This window comes from Cydia strobilella, chromosome 8, assembly GCF_947568885.1.
Source record: "Cydia strobilella chromosome 8, ilCydStro3.1, whole genome shotgun sequence".
In the NCBI taxonomy this organism is placed as follows: domain Eukaryota; kingdom Metazoa; phylum Arthropoda; class Insecta; order Lepidoptera; family Tortricidae; genus Cydia; species Cydia strobilella.
The window spans coordinates 9,447,958-9,467,652 of NC_086048.1; the positions used below are offsets into that span (position 1 = coordinate 9,447,958).

The window sequence follows — 19,695 nt, forward strand, 5'->3', positions numbered from 1 at the left end:
GGCGTAATATACATGAACTTGGTGAGAGACCCTATTTTGTATAATAAATGGAATAAAGTGACAAGATGAGCGATAGACATGAAAGAAAATACTATGTTGTGCAAACCCTATAAAGCAGTTTTAGAATAGAGTTAAGCGAATAATAATGTTAATAACCAAATCTTATTTCCAGTCAGAAGAAGAACAGCGCGCCGGCTCTCTCCCCCGCCTACCCTCCATCGCGGGCACCGCCAACGCGCCCGCCGGCCCCGTCAAGTCGGCGAGGTATCGCGCACCGGGATTCCGCACGGCGACGCGGGCGGCGTCAGCGCCGGGGCTGCACGCGCCGCGCCGACGCCGACCGCCGCCGGCGACGGTGCAGCCGTCGCCTGCTGCGCCTGCTTCCGCGCCTAGCTTGCAAGGTATGTTCTTACACTTTTTACTTTACTTCTTGAGGCCCACGGAACGCACGCTGGACGCTGAATCCGACGGCCATACATTTGTTTTAACCAATGTATGGCGTCATAAGCGTGCGTTTCGTGGCCGAGGTGTTAGGGTTAAGCTAATGCCTGACGCTGGCTTCAGTGTTTTTCGTTACTAGCTCCTTGATTTGCAAAGTACATACACGAATTTGATTTTATGCATACTTATGTCTAGATAAGATAGCATCATTTACATTCTACGATAACTCAAGCGAATCAGACAGTCAACTTGACACCAAATGCCGTGCCGTTAACCTTTAATATTGAAAACTTACAAATAAGCATTACAAGTTACATTCTTACAGTCACGTACCTATTTGCCAACTGTTAACGATGACGGTATGATTAGATGCTTTAGAAGCGGGAGGTTAGGTACCAAGACCGTAACGAATGTTTTATGCAAATACTTTTAGTTAGCGGAGTATGCTGCATACGAGTAAATGACGCTGGTAAAACTCGGAAAAGTGCCGTTTCTAATTCGTATAGACTACATTTGCATATTAATACTGATAATGTCCTATTTATTTTGAAATTGGATGGAATACAAAGGCTGTGTAAAATGACACTAACTTTTGTGAAAACTGGCGATGCGAATTTACTATTTTAGTATTAATCATTTTATAGATTTACTTATTGCATGGTAGACAGTATCGTGACTGTTTTCGCAAGATTACCGCCGTTACGAGCTGTCAAAAAACCACTTAAAACACTCAAGCTAAATAACCATGCACCGATATAAAGTGTTATAGGCACAATGTACGTAAATTGTATTTATGTTTTCATGCTTGTTTCTGATCATATTTATGCCAAACTGTTCAACCGAATGACTAATTCGCACGTGGCCTGTGTCGTGAGCGTGATTATTGAATTCTCTGATAACTAACTTTGATAACACGTAAAAGACAAATTACCATCCATTGATTTACAGTTCTATTCGAATTTGCTCACAACCACACGACTCACACGAGTATATAGGTTGGCCCAGAAAATATGTTGACATATTTTTTAGGGTTCCATACCCAAAGGGTAAAAACGGGACCCTATTACTAAGACTCTGCTGTCCGTCTGTCCGTCCGTCTGTCTGTCTGTCACCAAGCTGTATCTCATGAACCGTGATAGCTAGACAGTTGAAATTTTCACAGATGATGTATTTCTGTTGCCGCTATAACAACAAATACTAAAAACAGAATAATATAAATATTTAAATTGGGCTCCTATACAAAAAACGTGATTTTTTTGCTGTTCTTTCCGTAATGGTACGGAACCCTTCGTGCGCGAGTCCGACTCGCACTTGGCCGGTTTTTACTGGGTTATATGATAATTTTAACAAATGTTTGCGTTTGTGTGTGTATTAAAGCTAGAGGAGAATATTTTGAAGATAATACGTTTTATTTTTGTTGAATTATTTTAGTTCACGCTTTTAATTAGGTACTTACATTGTAAAAAAACGCGCTAAAAAAAATATTACTCAAAATTCTTTGGCAACTTATTTTTGGGCCGTCCTGTTTATCGATCACTGGAGCCAAAAGGTACAAAATCTTTAAAATGTAAAAAAGTATGTTGCCATTTCATCTTTTTTCTAAAAATCTTTTCCTTTTTTTGTTGGTGCATATTTACTTTAGAAAAAAGCAAAATTTTATGCATTTGGTTAACAAAATGTAACAAATACACGTGTAGTTGAACAATCAGTACTTTAAATATTTTAAAATTGCAGAATCTCAAAATTACCCGTCCGTCTCGCTAAAACAAAGTAAGCACGTTTCCTTCGTATTTAGAACAGCCAGTACTTATACCACCCGCATACTGTGTCGCCAACTCCAAGTCAGTTAAAGCAGACTGGCTAAGGAGGTCAAGCCTCTTTACGTCCGACGTTGTTTTTGCAATTGATATCTTTATGCACGGACAGCGATCGAAACGTGAAAAGAGTGGCGAGAAACCTTCAATGGAATTCCGAATGTTTTTGCAGACTCTGTGAAGGTTAGCCATTAAGTGATAGGCTTTTCAAATTCTATTAAGAAAGCGGTTTCTACACTGTTGCTTACGATAAGAGATGCTGCCTTCTCTTTTTTTTATGAATCGTGAAGTTATGTTGTTATTTTATAGCATTAACTGCCATAACCTTGATTTGTTGCTATCTATACGGATGTGTGGGATGTAACAACTGCGTGTGTATTGGATATGAACATTATTTACTATCCATCTTTTTTAGTAGGTTATAATATCAGGTAGGTTATATCCTATATCAATGGAATAGTACATTTCGATGCTAGTGCGGAAAGTATTTCATTACTTCACGAGTACCGAGATATCTTAAGACTCGGGACGAGTGATGGATAACATATCCGCACGTGTAACGAACGACGTTTTTTAATACAGTTGCGAAAAAATAAGAAAAGCAACAAGTAAGGAATGGAGTTCGAAACTTTTATATTATTAATTCTGTGACATCATTGACATTAACATTATGAAGAGGTGTTTTTCTAGCTTTTATTCGACTATTAGAATAGATTTTGTTATTATTATTAAACCCACTTCAATGAAAGTTTTTTTTTTCAAATGCAAGTTCTAATACAGAAACAATTGTAAATATTAAAACATTGTACTATTATTACCTAAATATCGTTATTTACGATTATTTGTGTATCGTATATTTATAAAAACAATATCGAATGTTGCCTTTGGAAACTTAACACATTCTTGCAGTAAGAAAATACACCTCTTCTTTGACAGGCGTTCCGTTCCATTCAGACAACTTATTAAGAACGGTTTTTCAGCATTAAAAAAATAAACGTGTTATAATACTTATAATGCTGAAGTGTAATAAAATATGAAATATGCATATTTTTCGTATTCTTACATTAACAGTAGGTTTTTATGTTGATTACGACGTTTAAAGGAAACTACCTATTAACACTCATCAATAAGTAGTCATGAATTGGAACAAGTTGAAATTTAAAAAAATTGGAAAAGTAAAAAGCACTAGTTCGTGAAAACCAACTTTCCGCACGCTAAACAGCCACGAAAAGTAGCACTTTTTGAGCAACTGTATTAAAAAATATATATTTGCAAATCAAGGAAAATCTACTTACTAGGTTGTATTAGAATAAGCAAATATTCCAGAGTTTTCAGTTAAACATTTATCTACAATTCTACATGATATTTATTTAATAATAACAATACGTAACAAGGATTAAAATAAATCCTTATATTACATGTAAAAATGACCTGTTTGGCCTAGTGGGTAGTGACCCTGCCTGAATCCCGGTAAGGGCATTTATTTGTGTGATGAGTACAGATATTTAATTTTGTTCCTGAGTCATGGGTGTTTTCTATGTATATAAGTATGTATTTATCTATTTAAGCATGTATATCGTCGCCAAGTACCCATAGTACAAGCTTTGCTTAGTTTGGGGCTAGGTCGATCTGTGTAAGATTGTCCCCAAATTTTTATCTATTTATTTAAATTACGATCCCAATATTCCCATATTCACTATTATGTTAATGACTATAACTATTTCAATTGCCTACAATACCTGTTTTTTGATGTACTTATTTGATTACCTCTCGAAACTGCAATTTGCGTACCATTATAAGTCAACCACGTCAACAGATTGCAATTTTTCCCACAGTTATAATTGTATTATACTTTTTAAAGAAAAAATAAAGACCTAACGTCAAAACGTTAAGAACTATATTTGAATGGCTATAAAGCAATATACTTCGTTTGATTCGCAAACATTCAACCCACTTAGCAATTGCACAGGCTTATTTAAACTAAGTAAACGTTATGATTTCCATGGATTTCTTTAAAAGCATTTCAATGGAAATGAATTACGTAATATGTTCTGCAATATACTCCGGTTAATATCAATTTCAGTTGCTCATTCTTTATGCAGTTTTGCAAACTATTGCACAATGGTCGACGAAATCCAATAAAATCATTTCTATTACTTCGGATTGATCTTGGACTTTAAGCGTAACTCTCTTAACATATCCTTTACAAATTGCCGGCTTCTCTACAATTATCAAGTTATTCTCATTATGAAACCAGCCAGCTGGTTTGAAGTTAAGAGACTCAATTATTTTAGCTGCCTTTCTCTGACTACGTTATAATATCATACGCCACAAATGATAATACCTTCAAAGATATACATTTTCGCTATACATAAGTTATAGAGTATAAATAACACATCTTTGACGTCACTGTCCGTTGTTTGCTATGCAAGTATGTAACCGACGACGACGTCAAAGGAAGCTGTGCCCAATTTCGACGCGCACGCAAATCGTTCAATATCTCATTGACAAATGCAATCGATTATCTTACGCTCAGAATAATTGAAGAAAGAATAGCAGGAGTCTTGTCTTTCCCCGGGTTCAACGAACCTTTCGCAAGGCTCCACGCGCCAGTTGCCAGTCACGGATGGCGATTTTGCCAACGTCTAAACATTTTTGGAAACCATAATGATCGCTAAATTAGAGATTACAATTAAGTGCTACTATATACTAGTACAGATAAAAACATCATTTAAAGTTTGCAGATACTAAAATAGCGTTTATGTAATATAATTTTATTTTTTATCAGTTATTTTTATATTTTTTTTATTTTTTTTTATTTTGTAATGTGATAAAATAAGAGTTTTAAAACCTGAAATATTCTTTTTTTAAAAGACAAACTAATATGTAGCCTAGCTAGATATAACTACATATAACATACTATCGTAGGTACCTACTTAAAGTTATGTCAACTACCACCGTCAAAGTATCAAGATACTAAAATTGAAGTAACCTTTAGGTAAGAAACTTTATATTACGAAGGTTATGTTTATTTAGGAATGGCATATAACTGCCCGAAACTTGATGTACCTATGCAGTGTTTTATTCAAAAAGGAAGAATTTAGGTTTAGCGATCAAGCGCTTTGTAAAAGTAAGTACCTATCACGTTGTTCTTGGATTTTTTCATCTAAATTTTTCTTTTTTCACAATTTAAACAGGTCGAATTAAGGTGACTTTACATTGTCAGTTTTATAAAGAACAGTTAACATTCGGTACGCTGTAATACATACTTATACTTAGGTATATACGTATAAATACAAACGTATTCCCTTAACACTTGAAAACGTTGACATTGATATCTTACTGATTTGCATAAAACCAAATCTATTGTCTATACATATAAATACTATATTGAACGTCCTTGACGCACTGGTTTTTTATTGCATTAACAAGGCATAGCATTCATACCATATTCGCTCGTATGCTTTGTTGTACACAATGCAGTATCGGTGAGTGAAAGTCCAATCACACGGCTGGGTGCTGTATTGTCCCAGCAGATATTGTCCTAGATATGAGACAATATTGGAAAATTACGCACGCTTTTTATTCGTTGATCATTATAGATGACTCATGACGCGTATGAGAGGTTATCTCTAACTCAGCGTACTACGTAGACGAACAACACGCGAACGCGAAGCGATGCGGCGCGGGGTGAATCAATCCTTCGATACCTATTGACGATTGCCGTGGGCGATCACGTTGTGAACGCGAACGCCGTGGGCCCGCCGTTCGCTTACGGACGCTGCGTAATTTTTGACATCTCGTGGCTTCATTTTTGACATTGTCTTTTGAGCAGTTTTAAAGATTAACATTCTGATAGCAACTGCAGCAGCATTACTGTGGCGAAGTTATGTACTTCTACGACGTTGACGCGAAAACTGTCAGTGTCAATTTCCCTGATAAAATGAGTGACGATTATTACCCTGCCGCGATTGGAACGTCCAATCCGTCACTAATTCTATGAAGAAAGATGACGGTAACGTCGGTGATAGCGCACGCGTCTACACACTACGCCTGCCTGCAGTTACCATCCGAATGACACCTTAACGGGTGTCAAAAGTATAGTATCTAAACTGTGTAACGTGATTCATCGTTTCAATTATTTAATACTGTATGTGTATTGTAACGCCTCGCATTGTGTATCAACCAAATATACCAATGCATAAAGAATTAACCAGGTTAAACGTTAACCAGTAGATCTCGTCTTTAAGGTCCTGTGCAATTTAGGACGCCAAAGACATGTTCTACTAAAAACCATACACATCTTTAATCTTTGAGGGCTAACGGTGTATGTCTACTTTTCACTCCAAATTAGACATTGTGTTTAACAGCTCCTGACTCCTGACATTGCTAATTTTGTGATATCACAAAATTGCTATAGCCTCTTCAACAGTCTATATGTATAATACTTAAGTTTAAGTTAGAAATGTAGACAAATTTTATGACATACTATCCTACGACCATGTTATTATACATTTAACGACTAAATATGTGGAGACATTAAATCAATAAAAACTGGATATAATGTTATTTACATACGAATAAATGACAGTTTACGACGACCATGGTAGCCGTGCAGTAGCTAGACGATTTGGACAAGAGATAACTAGATAATTTGTTCGTGACGTGTTATTACATAGTCGTCTTTAACAAATTTGCAAAAAAAAATGTATTTTCATTAGATATGATCTTTTTAGGGTTCCGTAGCCAAATGGCAAAAAACGGAACCCTTATAGATTCGTCATGTCTGTCTGTCTGTCCGTCCGTATGTCACAGCCACTTTTCTCTGAAACTATAAGAACTATACTGTTGAAACTTGGTAAGTAGATGTATTCTGTGAACCACATTAAGATTTTCACACAAAAATAAAAATAAAACAATAAATTTTGGGGGTTCCCCATACTTGGAACTGAAACTCAAAATTTATTTTTCATCAAACCCATACGTGTGGGGTATCTATGGATAGGTCTTCAAAAATGATATTGAGGTTTCTAATATCATTTTTTTCTAAACTGAATAGTTTGCGCGAGAGACACTTCCAAAGTGGTAAAATGTGTGTCGTCGTCGTCCCCCCACCCCTGTAACTTCTAAAATAAGAGAATGATAAAACTGAAAAAAATATATGATGTGATATATGATGTAAACTTCCACCTAAAATTCGTTTGAACGAGATCTGGTAAAGAGTTTTTTTAAATATGTCATAAATCGTCAACCGCAATTAACCTTTCACTCACGTTTCACATAAAAAATACATTGTTAAAATTATGTAATGTACGGAACCCTCGGTGCGCGAGTCAGACTCGCACTTGGCCGGTTTTTTTTTAGAATTGTATAGTTCTGACTTCTACTGGTGACTCGCCACTATTATCCTACTCCCAAGAACACTAACAACATTGCTAAGAAGTAAGAATGTTTAAGGTAACTATTTATTAATCTGTGGTTTAAGTGAGAAAAAAAGTAGGGCTCTAGAACGTCTATAGAAAACTTGTTTAACCATGCAACCCACGCCTCGGTCGACTTGCACTGTTAAAACAACGGCATTTCCATATTGATAAGCAAGTTTCGTAACGAATAAATAACAGGTGGGCACCAAGTATTGATACTTGTCAGTATACGTAATAAGTAGCACCTTTCAAAAAGTTCAAACCCGTTGTGAGATAACGTTTCCGGCTCGGCTCGCTAAATGTACGAACGAACTAATAGTTGACGTTTCTTCGGAGTATGTCAGGTCCGACGCCCAGTTTTCTAGAGATACGTTAGATCTTAATGTCAGTAACATACGTTGAAAAATTTACTGGTTAGACATATAATGAAAATTACATAAAATGGAAAGGAGTCAGAATACCAGCTGAAATAACTAAACTATCGAGCGCAAGTAAATATTACGTGTTTCGATTTGACAATATGGATTTATGGAAGTGATTAGTAGAGTTGTGTGAGAAGTAGAGTGATAGAGAGAGATGACTATGTTACGCTATGGAGCGTTAGCGAATGGCACTTTGGCTAAGCACCCAGGCCTAACGAAGAACGAAATTGTCCTTTAAAAAAACCTTGTATGTCACTTAGCTAGGCATCATCGTGCTATCCAAACGAAGCTATGAAGGAAATGAGGGCGGGGACCTTGTCCCAATCTACTCCATTCGTTATGATACTTGTATATGCCATTTGTTAATCCTACGCAGTTAAAATAGATTGTCCGATTCGCTAAACTAGTCTTTCCTTCGTGGTTCATCAGTTATGTGACGGCTTCGTTAAATGTTGAGTGTGGGTTTAATTGTTGCTGCAAATAATAATAATATTTTTTAAATAAATAGATTAGAGATATATCCTAATCTTTTATCTTGTTCTTACCCATTATTTATTGACATACGCATGTTAGTTTACCTAGCCGCTAGCATGTAACCTACCTGAGCAAAAATAATTATTTCTCCAAACGTAGGTATGTAGAAATATATACACAGAATATTATAATATAGGAAAGCCTTGTTCACCTCAAATGACCATTTGCATTTAAGATCGTAAAACTGGTAATATTCTTACGTTAATGCTGATTTTAGTGCCGCATATTTTTGGATTGCCATTTTAGTAGCACACAAAGGATCGGCTCGACATGTACATGTACAAGTTGGAGTTCCTGCATTCATATATTCTAGGTAGGCGTAAAATAGAGACCTAAATAACTAACAGGTTTTTTTTTACTTTCTTAATATGAAACGCTATGTTTAAATTAATACGTAAAAGGTCAAAAACGCGGTATGCTTGTGTAACGCAATTTGTTGGCATGAGAACCAGTTTACTCGTGATATCATCTTACTTTTTGTGGAGTGCCTATGGCGGTTCGGTCGTTTACTTTGGCCAACACCGGTTCTGTATTTCTTGCAGCTGTCTTAAAGGATTAGATCCTAGTCAGCATTCAGGCTAAAACCTCATTCAAACCCATAAAAAGCAAGTAACTACCAAATCAAGTAAATCAAGAATTTAAACAAAAAAAAACTTAAAATAAATAAATTTTCTATTGGTAAATAAGTGCGTGTTGAGGGAATGCATGTAAAAAGAGTAGGTAGTTTTATAGCGAAAGTTTTCTATATTTATCAGTTCTTATTTATATTTCAAGGTAAATATGTATCTGTGTACTTTTTTACTATTTTCACATCTTACTTCCTTTAATCTTACTGCAAAATGTGGCTTGTAGTTAACGAGCCACAGAGTATTGGACGAGTATTGGACCTTCGTTATCCATTAAACATATACAATCGTGATGTAATGCTAATAATACACGTCGTTGATCTATTACTAGCCTTGGGACCTCGCCATGCCTTGACTTTATAAAACAAACGACGGGCTTATTAACATAAACTAAACTGACACACACACACTGACTGACAGTTTTTAATAAACTAAACTAATGGTAGTACTTAATGCAAAAATTGTAGAAGCACTCTTCACTTAAAAACTTATCTCAAAGTATTTGCGAACTATGTACTCAAATATTTTGACAATTATCTCTGCCTAATAGTGTAAATTACAGGTTAACCTCTAGCCGCCCAGAGGCCTATAAAAAGGTCTCCTGTTCCATTGAATTTTGAATCTTTAATTTGTCAAAAACTGCAATTGTCTTGGCAAACTGATGCGTGGGCCGCTAGAGGCTAGGAGGATATATTAAGCAAACGGAGTAGCCATTAACAGGCATTCTCCTCTGTCGAAAATAGTCTGCCAGTGGTTATACACAATGTTTGGACTGACGTTTATCTGACTTGGCTATTCTGACGTTACGTATACATTTGACGTTCCCCTCCCCCGCAAAAATTGGCACTTTTTTGTACAGCAAATTACAGACGTGGCGGCTCCGTTTGGTTATATCCTCCTAGGCTAGAGGGGATAAGCTTTGTTTGTATTGACTTAGTAAGCGCCACTTGCACCATTCCACTAACCCGGGGTTAACCGGTTAAACCTGGAGTTACCATGGTTACCAGTACAATTTGACACTGGCTTAACGATTTAACCGCTTAACCCAGTGGGATGGTGCAAGTGGCGCCAAGATGCTCTAATCTAAACTATAGGTAAGTTTTATAAGTAACTTGGTCATTAATTTTTAATCATAGTAAAATTAAGTTTTTGTTAAACAACATTAACACGTTTCGATTTATTGGAATAACCAGTGAAATGAATCGTTATTGTACTGCTCTAGCTAGTCGCATCCGCTTGCATCTTGCCTTGACTTTACAGCACAATGTAAGGTCTCAAGCAATAAATAAACGTGTGCGCGTTATTTATAAACTACCAAACGTACAATCGGCCATAAAGATCCACAACCGTGTTTATATGGCATTGAAATAGAGTGAAAAATGAATATATTCGTTTGTACCCAACTGTACTCACGATTATCAACACTCGGAGTTTCCTTGGCTAGTGTTTGTACAATTGGTTTGCGTGTTGGCAAAATGGGACGTATTTCGAATAACTTAAATAACGTACATTAAGGCCTAGTTTAGTCTTTATAAGTGGCAAATCAGTTATTAGAAAGAGTGGTGCGTTAGTTTACAAAACAGCCATACTTTCTGATAAGTGACGGATTCGTGGCCAATGACAACCAATCGTGGCCAATTCTAAGCCTTCTGGTAATTGTTAATGAATAACGAAGACCGTGATAAGTGGAAGAGGACAAATGCTTAGATGGTTGATTGAAAGAGACAGTGAGATTCGTATTTGATTATTTATTTGCCACACAGTCGCAACTTTAGGTGGTCCCTATTTTCATATTTGACTACGTAGTAAAGTTGAATATGAAAACTATTAGAAACGTTCCGCCCATTACATCTTAAACTACATAAAATATATGATAAAATTGACCCCTTATGATGTATCTACCTAGAATAATAGAAAAAGAAGTAACAAAGACATCGTTCGAAAAAAATATCAGTAAAATAATAAACACTAAAAAACAATTCATAAAGCAAGTGTCGGTCAGACTAATAGGCGTGTCAGACGACCAGGCAGGCTCCTTCTTCGCACAAAGATTAAGTCTGGCTGGCGGTGCAAAGGGGCAACGCCGCCAGCGTCCTAGCCGTCCTAGGCACCATTCCAGAAGCGGGTAGCTTTGGGGAGGTATTTTATATTTAGTTTTTATGACCCCGGGGTGTTGTTAAAAATATTAATAACTTGTTATACACGTATATAATTAAAATTTTACATACTTACACAACATGATAACTTCCGTACTTTTTTTTTTTTTTTAATTTTTATATTCGAGTTGATGGAATGAAACGTAAATTGCGGTTTACGATTTATGACGTATTAAAAAAAACTACTTACTAGATCTCGTTCAAAACAATTTTCGGTGGAAGTTTGCATGGTAATGTACATCATATTATATTTGTTTTAGTTTTATCATTCTCTTATTTTAGAAGTTACAGGGTGGGACACACATTTTACCACTTTGGAAGTGTCTCGCGCAAACTATTCAGTTTAGAAAAAAATGATATTAGACCTATCCATAGATACACGTATTGTATTGACTTAGTATGTATGAACATGGACTGAACATTGAGAATGAGTATAGAAGTTACATCTCGGGTAAGTTACAAAATGAAAGTATAAAAATTGTATATATAATGATGTCAATCACAATGAAAAAATAAACAATGATCAACTGGTCAACGTGGGACTCGAACCCACATAATAATAATGTGGTACGTCCCACAATAAAAAAGGAAAAAAAATACATTTGGGTTTGACAAAAAAAAATTGAGTTTCAGTTCTAAGTATGGGGAACCCCCAAAATTTATTGTTTTTTTTTTCTATTTTTGTATGAAAATCTTAATGCGGTTCACAGAATACATCTACTTACCAAGTTTCAACAGTATAGTTCTTAAAGTTTCGGAAAAAAAGTGGCTGTGACATACGGATGGACAGACAGACAGACAGACAGACATGACGAATCCATAAGGGTTCTGTTTTTTGCCATTTGGCTACGGAACCCTAAAAATTTATAAAAAAATATAAATGTACAAATGTGTATTAATGTACAAATAATTTACATAATGTGATTATAAAACTCAGTATCGAATTTAAATCTAACACGCAATGTAAAGGAAAAAAAAATCAAACGCAACTTTACATTTAGACATCGCAATTAACTACTAAGTTGTTTCAGATGTTTTGAATCTATAGAAGGAGCATGTATAATCGATTTTGTAATTGAAAAATCTTGGCCGTTAGATAATACAATTTCACAACTGACATTGGTAGGTATTATGTAACGAATTATGAATAACAATTACACTGTAGACTTTTTGATTTAGATTTCATACGTAGATTCCCTAAGACAGTACGAAAAGGCCAGCAAGCTGGACAATGCCGTAAGTTAATCGTTGTATAAATACAGCCTTTGTGGAGATCCTTTCAGGAGGCCTTGGACGTCGACATTTAATGATATCTAATGAATGTCACTTTTCCACGTAGTCATACTTGTTATGGCCATTTTTTGCCCGGATGCTGCACTTCATGATAAAAGCAAGCCGCTTTGCACAGTGCTAGTAGGGACCAAACTAAGTGATTTGACCCGCAGCAGCGCAAGTTTCACCCCTTAGGAACAGAGATGGCGCCACTTCTTTAAAAAATATTTCAAAAAATTCTACAAGCTAAACCAATAAACCGATTTAAATGTTTAATATCTCAAATGAAAGCTCATTATATACATTACTTTTAAAAAAATACTCAAAAAATATATACTGATTACTTTCGACAAAAAACGGCATCTTAAGTTTTTTTTTTACTCGATTGATAGTTTTTACTTGGTTTCTCAAAAAAAATGTATGGAACATGAATAGCTTAATGCATGTATATATTACTCAATAAATAACAAGTATTATAAAAAAAACCCGACACCGATACCTCTCATACTTCACGAAATATAAAAGTTTGAATGTGAGTGTAAATTTCTTCAAAATATATTTCAAAAAATTCTACAAGCTTAACTATTTGACCGATTTCAATGTTTAATATCTCAAATAAAAGCTCTTTATATACATTACTTATAAAAAAATACTCATAAAACATATATTGAACCCTTTTGGCAAAAAACGGCATCTTAAGTTTTTTTTCTTACTCGATTGATAGTTTTTACTTGATTTCTTAAAAAAAAAATTATGGAACATGAATAGTTTAATCAATATATATATAGTACTGAGTATATAAAAGTATTACAAAAAAACCCGACACCCATACCTTTCATTCTTCACGAAATATTTAAGTTCAATTATGCACGTTCTTACAAATAAATCCTTTAAAAGAAATCTTCTACCGCAGTAAGTGCACTGATTTTAATATGAAATGTGTCATATGAAAAGAAATCACCCAATTTATTTTAATAAATAAAAAAATTATAAATAAAAACTGAATAAAGTTTTTTCCTGGTGGTGAATTACAAAAAAATATAACAAATCTAAAATTAGGAATTATTTTTATTTAAAGTGACTACATTTGTAAACAAAAAACTTAAATGTCCTATTCGGGTTCATATTTATTTATTGCAACCATGGTTTTATAGGTATTACAAATTCTTGGTAGTTCCACATGGACCCCGTGGGGGCATAGCAATATTACATGCATACTTAGGATCTAATCTTAAATCTATGTGTATAATATAAAAGTAGGTCAATTTAGTAGTTTTTATACATATAAGCCGAATTGAATCAGGTAATTGTCAGTGTATTAAATACAAAAATAAACGGGCAACTAATTATTATTACGTGATGTCAAATTATATGGTTCACGGTAGATGTAAAACTGAAAAAGAAAAGTCGTTTTGTTAAGTACTCGTACCATTCCAATACTACAAAATCACTGATCATACATGAACTGGTTGCTGTAGATTACTGTTGAATTATTTTTGTGCCTAGTTGATAACCATTAAACCTATAATTTTGTGCCAGACCTATAATTAGTGGTCAGCATGCAAAATAACCCTGGATTGAAAATTACATTAACTTACTTTTGATTTGTACAGCCACATTTGCATGATTTACACTGGGCTGTGCATGGCCAGCTGACGCGACGACACCCACAATGCATAGTTTCGCAGCCAGATTTGCAGCCACAATGGTCCAAGAGGCTTAATTGAGACCAAATCGCTGTAAATGCCGACCATTCCGGAGTCCAACTCTCTTTTTCCTCAGTCCATCCCCAAAAAGATGTACATGGTATGGAAACTTCTAGTTTCAGAGCGTTTCCCCATATATGGCCCTCTTGGTAAGCTGCTCGAAGTGCATGTTTATAGAGAGCAGCTGATGTAGGTGGCAGGGTTGGCAGGTTCTAATTTCTCGGCCAAATCAGATTTGTTCCCTGAACGACGCCCTCCATTGACTGACAACGAAGGTGGACAAATTTGGTTTTCGTACTGGAAGATTTCGTTCAGATCAAGCTGCCTTTCTCTGGCCACTATAAAAAGACGGGAAAATAGGAGTATGTCAACTTTTAAGTTTTTGATTTTGTCAGTTGTCAGGTGTGTAACTACATATTTTAATTTTAGTATAAAGTAACCCTAGATTTGTGTTATTGTTTGGCCAAACGGAACACATAAACGTAAATGAAGTTCACAAATATTTGTTTGCTTCAAAAAACAAGCTTGTGTCAAGCCTGCCACCTACATCAGCTGCTCTCTATAAACATGCACTTCGAGCCGCTTACCAAGCGGGCCATATATGGGGAAACGCTATGAAACCAGAAGTTTCCATACCATGTCCATCTTCTTGGGGATGGACTGAGGAAAAAGAGAGTTGGACTCCGGAATGGTCGGCAGTTACAGCGATTTGGTCGCAATTAAGCCTCTTGGACCATTGTGGCTGCAAATCTGGCTGCGAAACTACCTATATGCGTTGTGAGTGTCGTCGCGTCAGCTTACCATGCACAGCCCAGTGTAAATCATGCAAGGGTGGCAGTACAAATCAAAAGTAAGTTAATGTAATTTTCAATCCAGAGTTATTTTGCATGCTGACCACTGATTATAGGTGTGGCACAAAATTATAGGTTTAATGGTAATCAACTAGGCACAAAAATAATTCAACAGTAAATCTACAGGCACAAAAGTCTTCCAACAGTAATCTACAGCAACCAGTTCATGTATGATCGGTGATTTTGTAGTATTGAAATGGTACGAGTACTTCTCAAAACGACTTTTTTTTCAGTTCTACATCTACCGGTGAACCCGAAGAGGACATTTAAGTTTTTTGTTTACAAATGTAGTCACTTTAAATAAAAATAATTCCTTATTTTAGATTTGTTATATATTTTTTGTAATTCAGCACCAGGAAAAAACTTTATTCAGTTTTTATTTATTAATTTTTTATTTATTAAAATAAATTGGGTGATTTCTTTTCATATGGCACATTTCATATTAAAATCAGTGCACTTACTGCGGTTGAAGATTTCTTTTAAAGAATTTATTTGCAAGAACGTGCATAATTGAACTTAAATATTTCGTGAAGAATCAAAGGTATGGGTGTCGGGTTTTTTTGTAATACTTTTATATACTCAGTACTATATATATATTCATTAAACTATTCATGTTCCGTAATTTTTTTTTATGAAATCAAGTAAAAACTATCAATCGAGTAAGAAAAAAAACTTAAGATGCCGTTTTTTGCCAAAAGTATTCAGTATATGTTTTTTGAATATTTTTTTATAAGTAGTATATATAATGAGCTTTTATTTGAGATATTAAACATTAAAATCGGTCGAATAGTTTAGCTTGTAGAATTATTTGCAATATATCTTGAAGAAATTTACACTCACATTCAAACTTTCATATTTCGAGAAGTATGAGAGATATCGGTGTCGGGTTTTTTTTTATAATACTTGTTATTTATTCAGTAATATATACATGCATTAAACGAATCATATTCCATACAATTTTTTTGAGAAATCAAGTAAAAACTATCAATCGAGTAAAAAAACAAACATAAAATTCCCGTTTTTATCAAAAGTATTGAGTATATATTTTTTGAGTATTTTTTTAAAAGTAAGGTATATAATGCGCTTTCATTTGAGATATTAAACATTTAAATCGGTTCATTGGTTTAGCTTGTAGAATTTTTTGAAATATTTTTTAAAGAAGTGGCGCCATCTCTGTTCCTAAGGGGTGAAACTGCCGCTGCTGCGGGTCAAATCGCTCAGTTTGGTCCCTACTATCACTGTGCAAAGCGGCTTGCTTTTATCATGAAGTGCAGCATTTTGTTCATAACAAGTATGACTAACGTCAAAGCTGTACAGTACGATTAATAGTGGCTAAGTGACTTTCCAAGATCGATTGATTATCTTTTCAGACGCTGGTTTTACAGTTATGGAGAATAAATCTTCTTGTTATTAGGTAATGAACCTATACGGCAAACCCGCATTACCTAAATATAACAATTTCTCCAAATAAAAAAGGTGCCATCTTACCGCAGTAGACTTTAGCTACCTTAAAGTGCTATAAATGTATCTAATATCTAAGCATTATTAGTATCTATCACTCAATTGCTTTTGTAGTACCTACATTTGGTATTAGCAATCTAAAACGTATTTATCAGTACCCAATAAAATATTTGAGTAACATTGAAATGTGGTATTTCTTGTAATGCAACAAATACATGCTGATACGCCGCTTCCAGCTTCAGTGTGGTCGGTCATTGCATTGCAAGAGCGATACGATATCTACCCTTACACTAGAAAGGCAACAACACGGTAAAAACATAGGCGTAGCTAGTGGAACTACTGGTTTACTCGCGTAGAGAAACCATTCTAGGAAGTGTTCGCGCTCGCAATATTTTTTACGAGTGTTATGGACGTTATGGAGATTAGTTTATTGACGTGTATTAAATGCTTTCACTTCGGCTTTTACTCACTATTCCATGTTTTGTAAACGAAGCAATCGATTTGTATAATATTTTTAATTGGATTTATTTATGACTTCCGTTGAAGTTTTCTTCATAATTACATTAATTACGTTATGTATCTCTCAAATTTGATTTCTACGCAGTCTGTATCTTTAATAATACCTAAGTATGTAATGATGTTTGTTATGTTTACCTATTTATTAGCAATGCAACTTGTTACTAGATAATTCTGATAGAATAACCTTTTATAGCTCTTTGGATTTTATCCATAAGCGCATGAGTAAGTATAATCTTAGGCTCGGTTAGCAATGTTAGCATACGAGTACTTCTAATAAGTAACGACACGTCAAACATTTTATTGTACCTACACAAAAATAATTACAAGGGTGATAAATTTCCTTTTCTCAAAAATGGATGGCAAAGTCGACGTTGCCGGTTAAAAAGTAGGTCGCGAAGTGCGTAGTTTATGGTCAGTAAAAAAATTAAAAAGTTAAAAACATTGCAGTCTCGATTTCGGGACTGCAATGTTGCATACAAATTCCATTATTTGTCGAGTTCCAAACTTTTTAAAAGTTGAAGTGGCCATATCAAATGAAGGCATAGGTCCATTAAACAGCCAAACAGATGATCAGTACTTATTATTATAATGTTGGTACTGCGACTATTTAGCTGTCTCAAATAGGTTGGCGTATTTTCAGCAGAAAAATACACTTCTATTTTTAATTAAAAAAAATAAAACGGCGGCAAAGCAAATCTTATTACTTTTTTTTGTGAAAATATATACATAAGAACGTTGCTTTTGTAAAATATTTCTATAATATTTGTATTTATTGCGCCATTTTTGAGAAAAGCACTATATTTGACTCGGCTGGAAGGCTACTTGCTGGCTTCGGATTCAATTAAACGGACTCCCAAGGTCGTCCGTTTAAAACGAATCCTCAGCCAGCAAGTAGCTACTTCCGAGCCTCGACAATAATGTACTATAAATCTCCTGACTAAAAGGAAGTTGAAAATCATGTGCCTTGGCTAAAAATATTCAATTACAGTTGCACTGGCTCACACACTAGGCACAGCCAGTCTCGTAGGTAATAAATCAATCTTAGGGCTTATTATCATCATAAGTGCAGATTTAACTTCTTGTCTATTTAAATAGTCACTAGTTCATAAATGCGGCTGAGTGACGCGTATGCAATGCAGGTCTCGAAGCATAGACACAACTTACATGATGTTAAAATTCTATAAACGTTTCGTAAACCTTTCTTAGCGTCACACTCCGTCGAAGGCTACAATCACCGTATAATGGCATTATAATAAGCATTCGAGATTGAAATGTCAACCAGCGCTGGTGCTAGCGAGTTGGCTGTCAATCGGGAATAAAACAAAAAGGTTTTAACTATAATGGAGTATCAAGGCAAAATAAACTCTCGTTAGATCCCATAACATTTAGAATCAAACGTATTCATAATGCTACTTAGACCTTTTTTATTCTCAATTCCTCGACTGATTAAATGTCGAATAGATGTTACGCGCACAAGTATTGTGTTGAAATGATGTTACTTTCTGCTCACCTTCCGAAGAAATACCAATACCTCCCTTTTCCCTTTAGTCTAATCTTTTTCCATGTTGCATCCTAAAGGAGAGTGGCTTACACTCTTCAATCCCATGAATTAGATCAATCTCTACTTTTTCCATCAGATAGTTATTACCAATTGACCTTCAAATCCACGGTGTATCTTCACACCTCTTTTGTCCTTTTGTATTCAAAAAGATAAGTTTTATGACCAATCGGCTCAATTTATATTTCGTCTACCATACATAAGTGTTGCTTTACAAACATACGTTGGCATCTTGAAGGAGGCCTAGGTGGAAGTTAACAAAAAAATGCTAGTTTGAAATATGGGTATCAATCCATCACTCATTAGTATTCCGAAGGCACAATTTTAGAATTCACTCCCTGCTTTTACACCTTCCAGGTTCACATCATTACCCAGCTCCCTTATGTTCAGTCAGTGTGGATAGGAAAAGTTTTTAAAAGAAAATACTTAACAAATTACACGGGAGTGATCGTGCACCGTGTAGAGAATGCCTTGTTTATAAACAGTTTAAATTGCATACCGTTACATTTCGAAGTAAATATATGTTCTTCTCAAGCGTGCATACCGAAATGAAATAAACATGAATTACTTACAATTTTCTAATTCCAAATTAAAAAGAACTCAGATACGGCATTGGCATTAAAAGTTGGATGAGATTGGCTGCAGGTTAAATAAAATAAGGTAAATTTTCAGCACTGGAAGTAGGCTAGTGATGAAGATGTTCCTATTAGTTTACCAGGATACTGCGTGCCGGTTACTCTGCATGCTCATATTTATCATTTTAGACTGTTATCATTGTCACCGTCTTTTCACAAGAGTATGCAATCTTTTAGAAGCGAAAGAACTTAATTACTACCATAATTACACCGCGACACAATAAGCTAGAGCGGTTTCCGTAGACCACAGCTGACGCAACCGCGGATGGTGCCATAG

The 19,695-nt window shown here is 35.1% G+C and overlaps 1 protein-coding gene across 3 annotated transcripts in view; it reads left to right on the forward strand.

The window, feature by feature from the left end:
- The window catches only part of LOC134743602 (uncharacterized), a 137,455-nt gene that overhangs the window by 91,521 nt on the left and 26,239 nt on the right, over positions 1 to 19,695 (forward strand). For all 3 annotated transcript variants that reach the window (XR_010128032.1, XR_010128033.1, XM_063677162.1), the window contains one exon: positions 173 to 401. Coding sequence is in view for 1 of the 3 variants with exons in the window: in XM_063677162.1 (XP_063533232.1) it covers positions 173 to 401 (229 nt within the window). In the remaining 2 variants the exon portion in view is untranslated. The remainder of the gene's footprint in view (positions 1 to 172; positions 402 to 19,695) is intronic.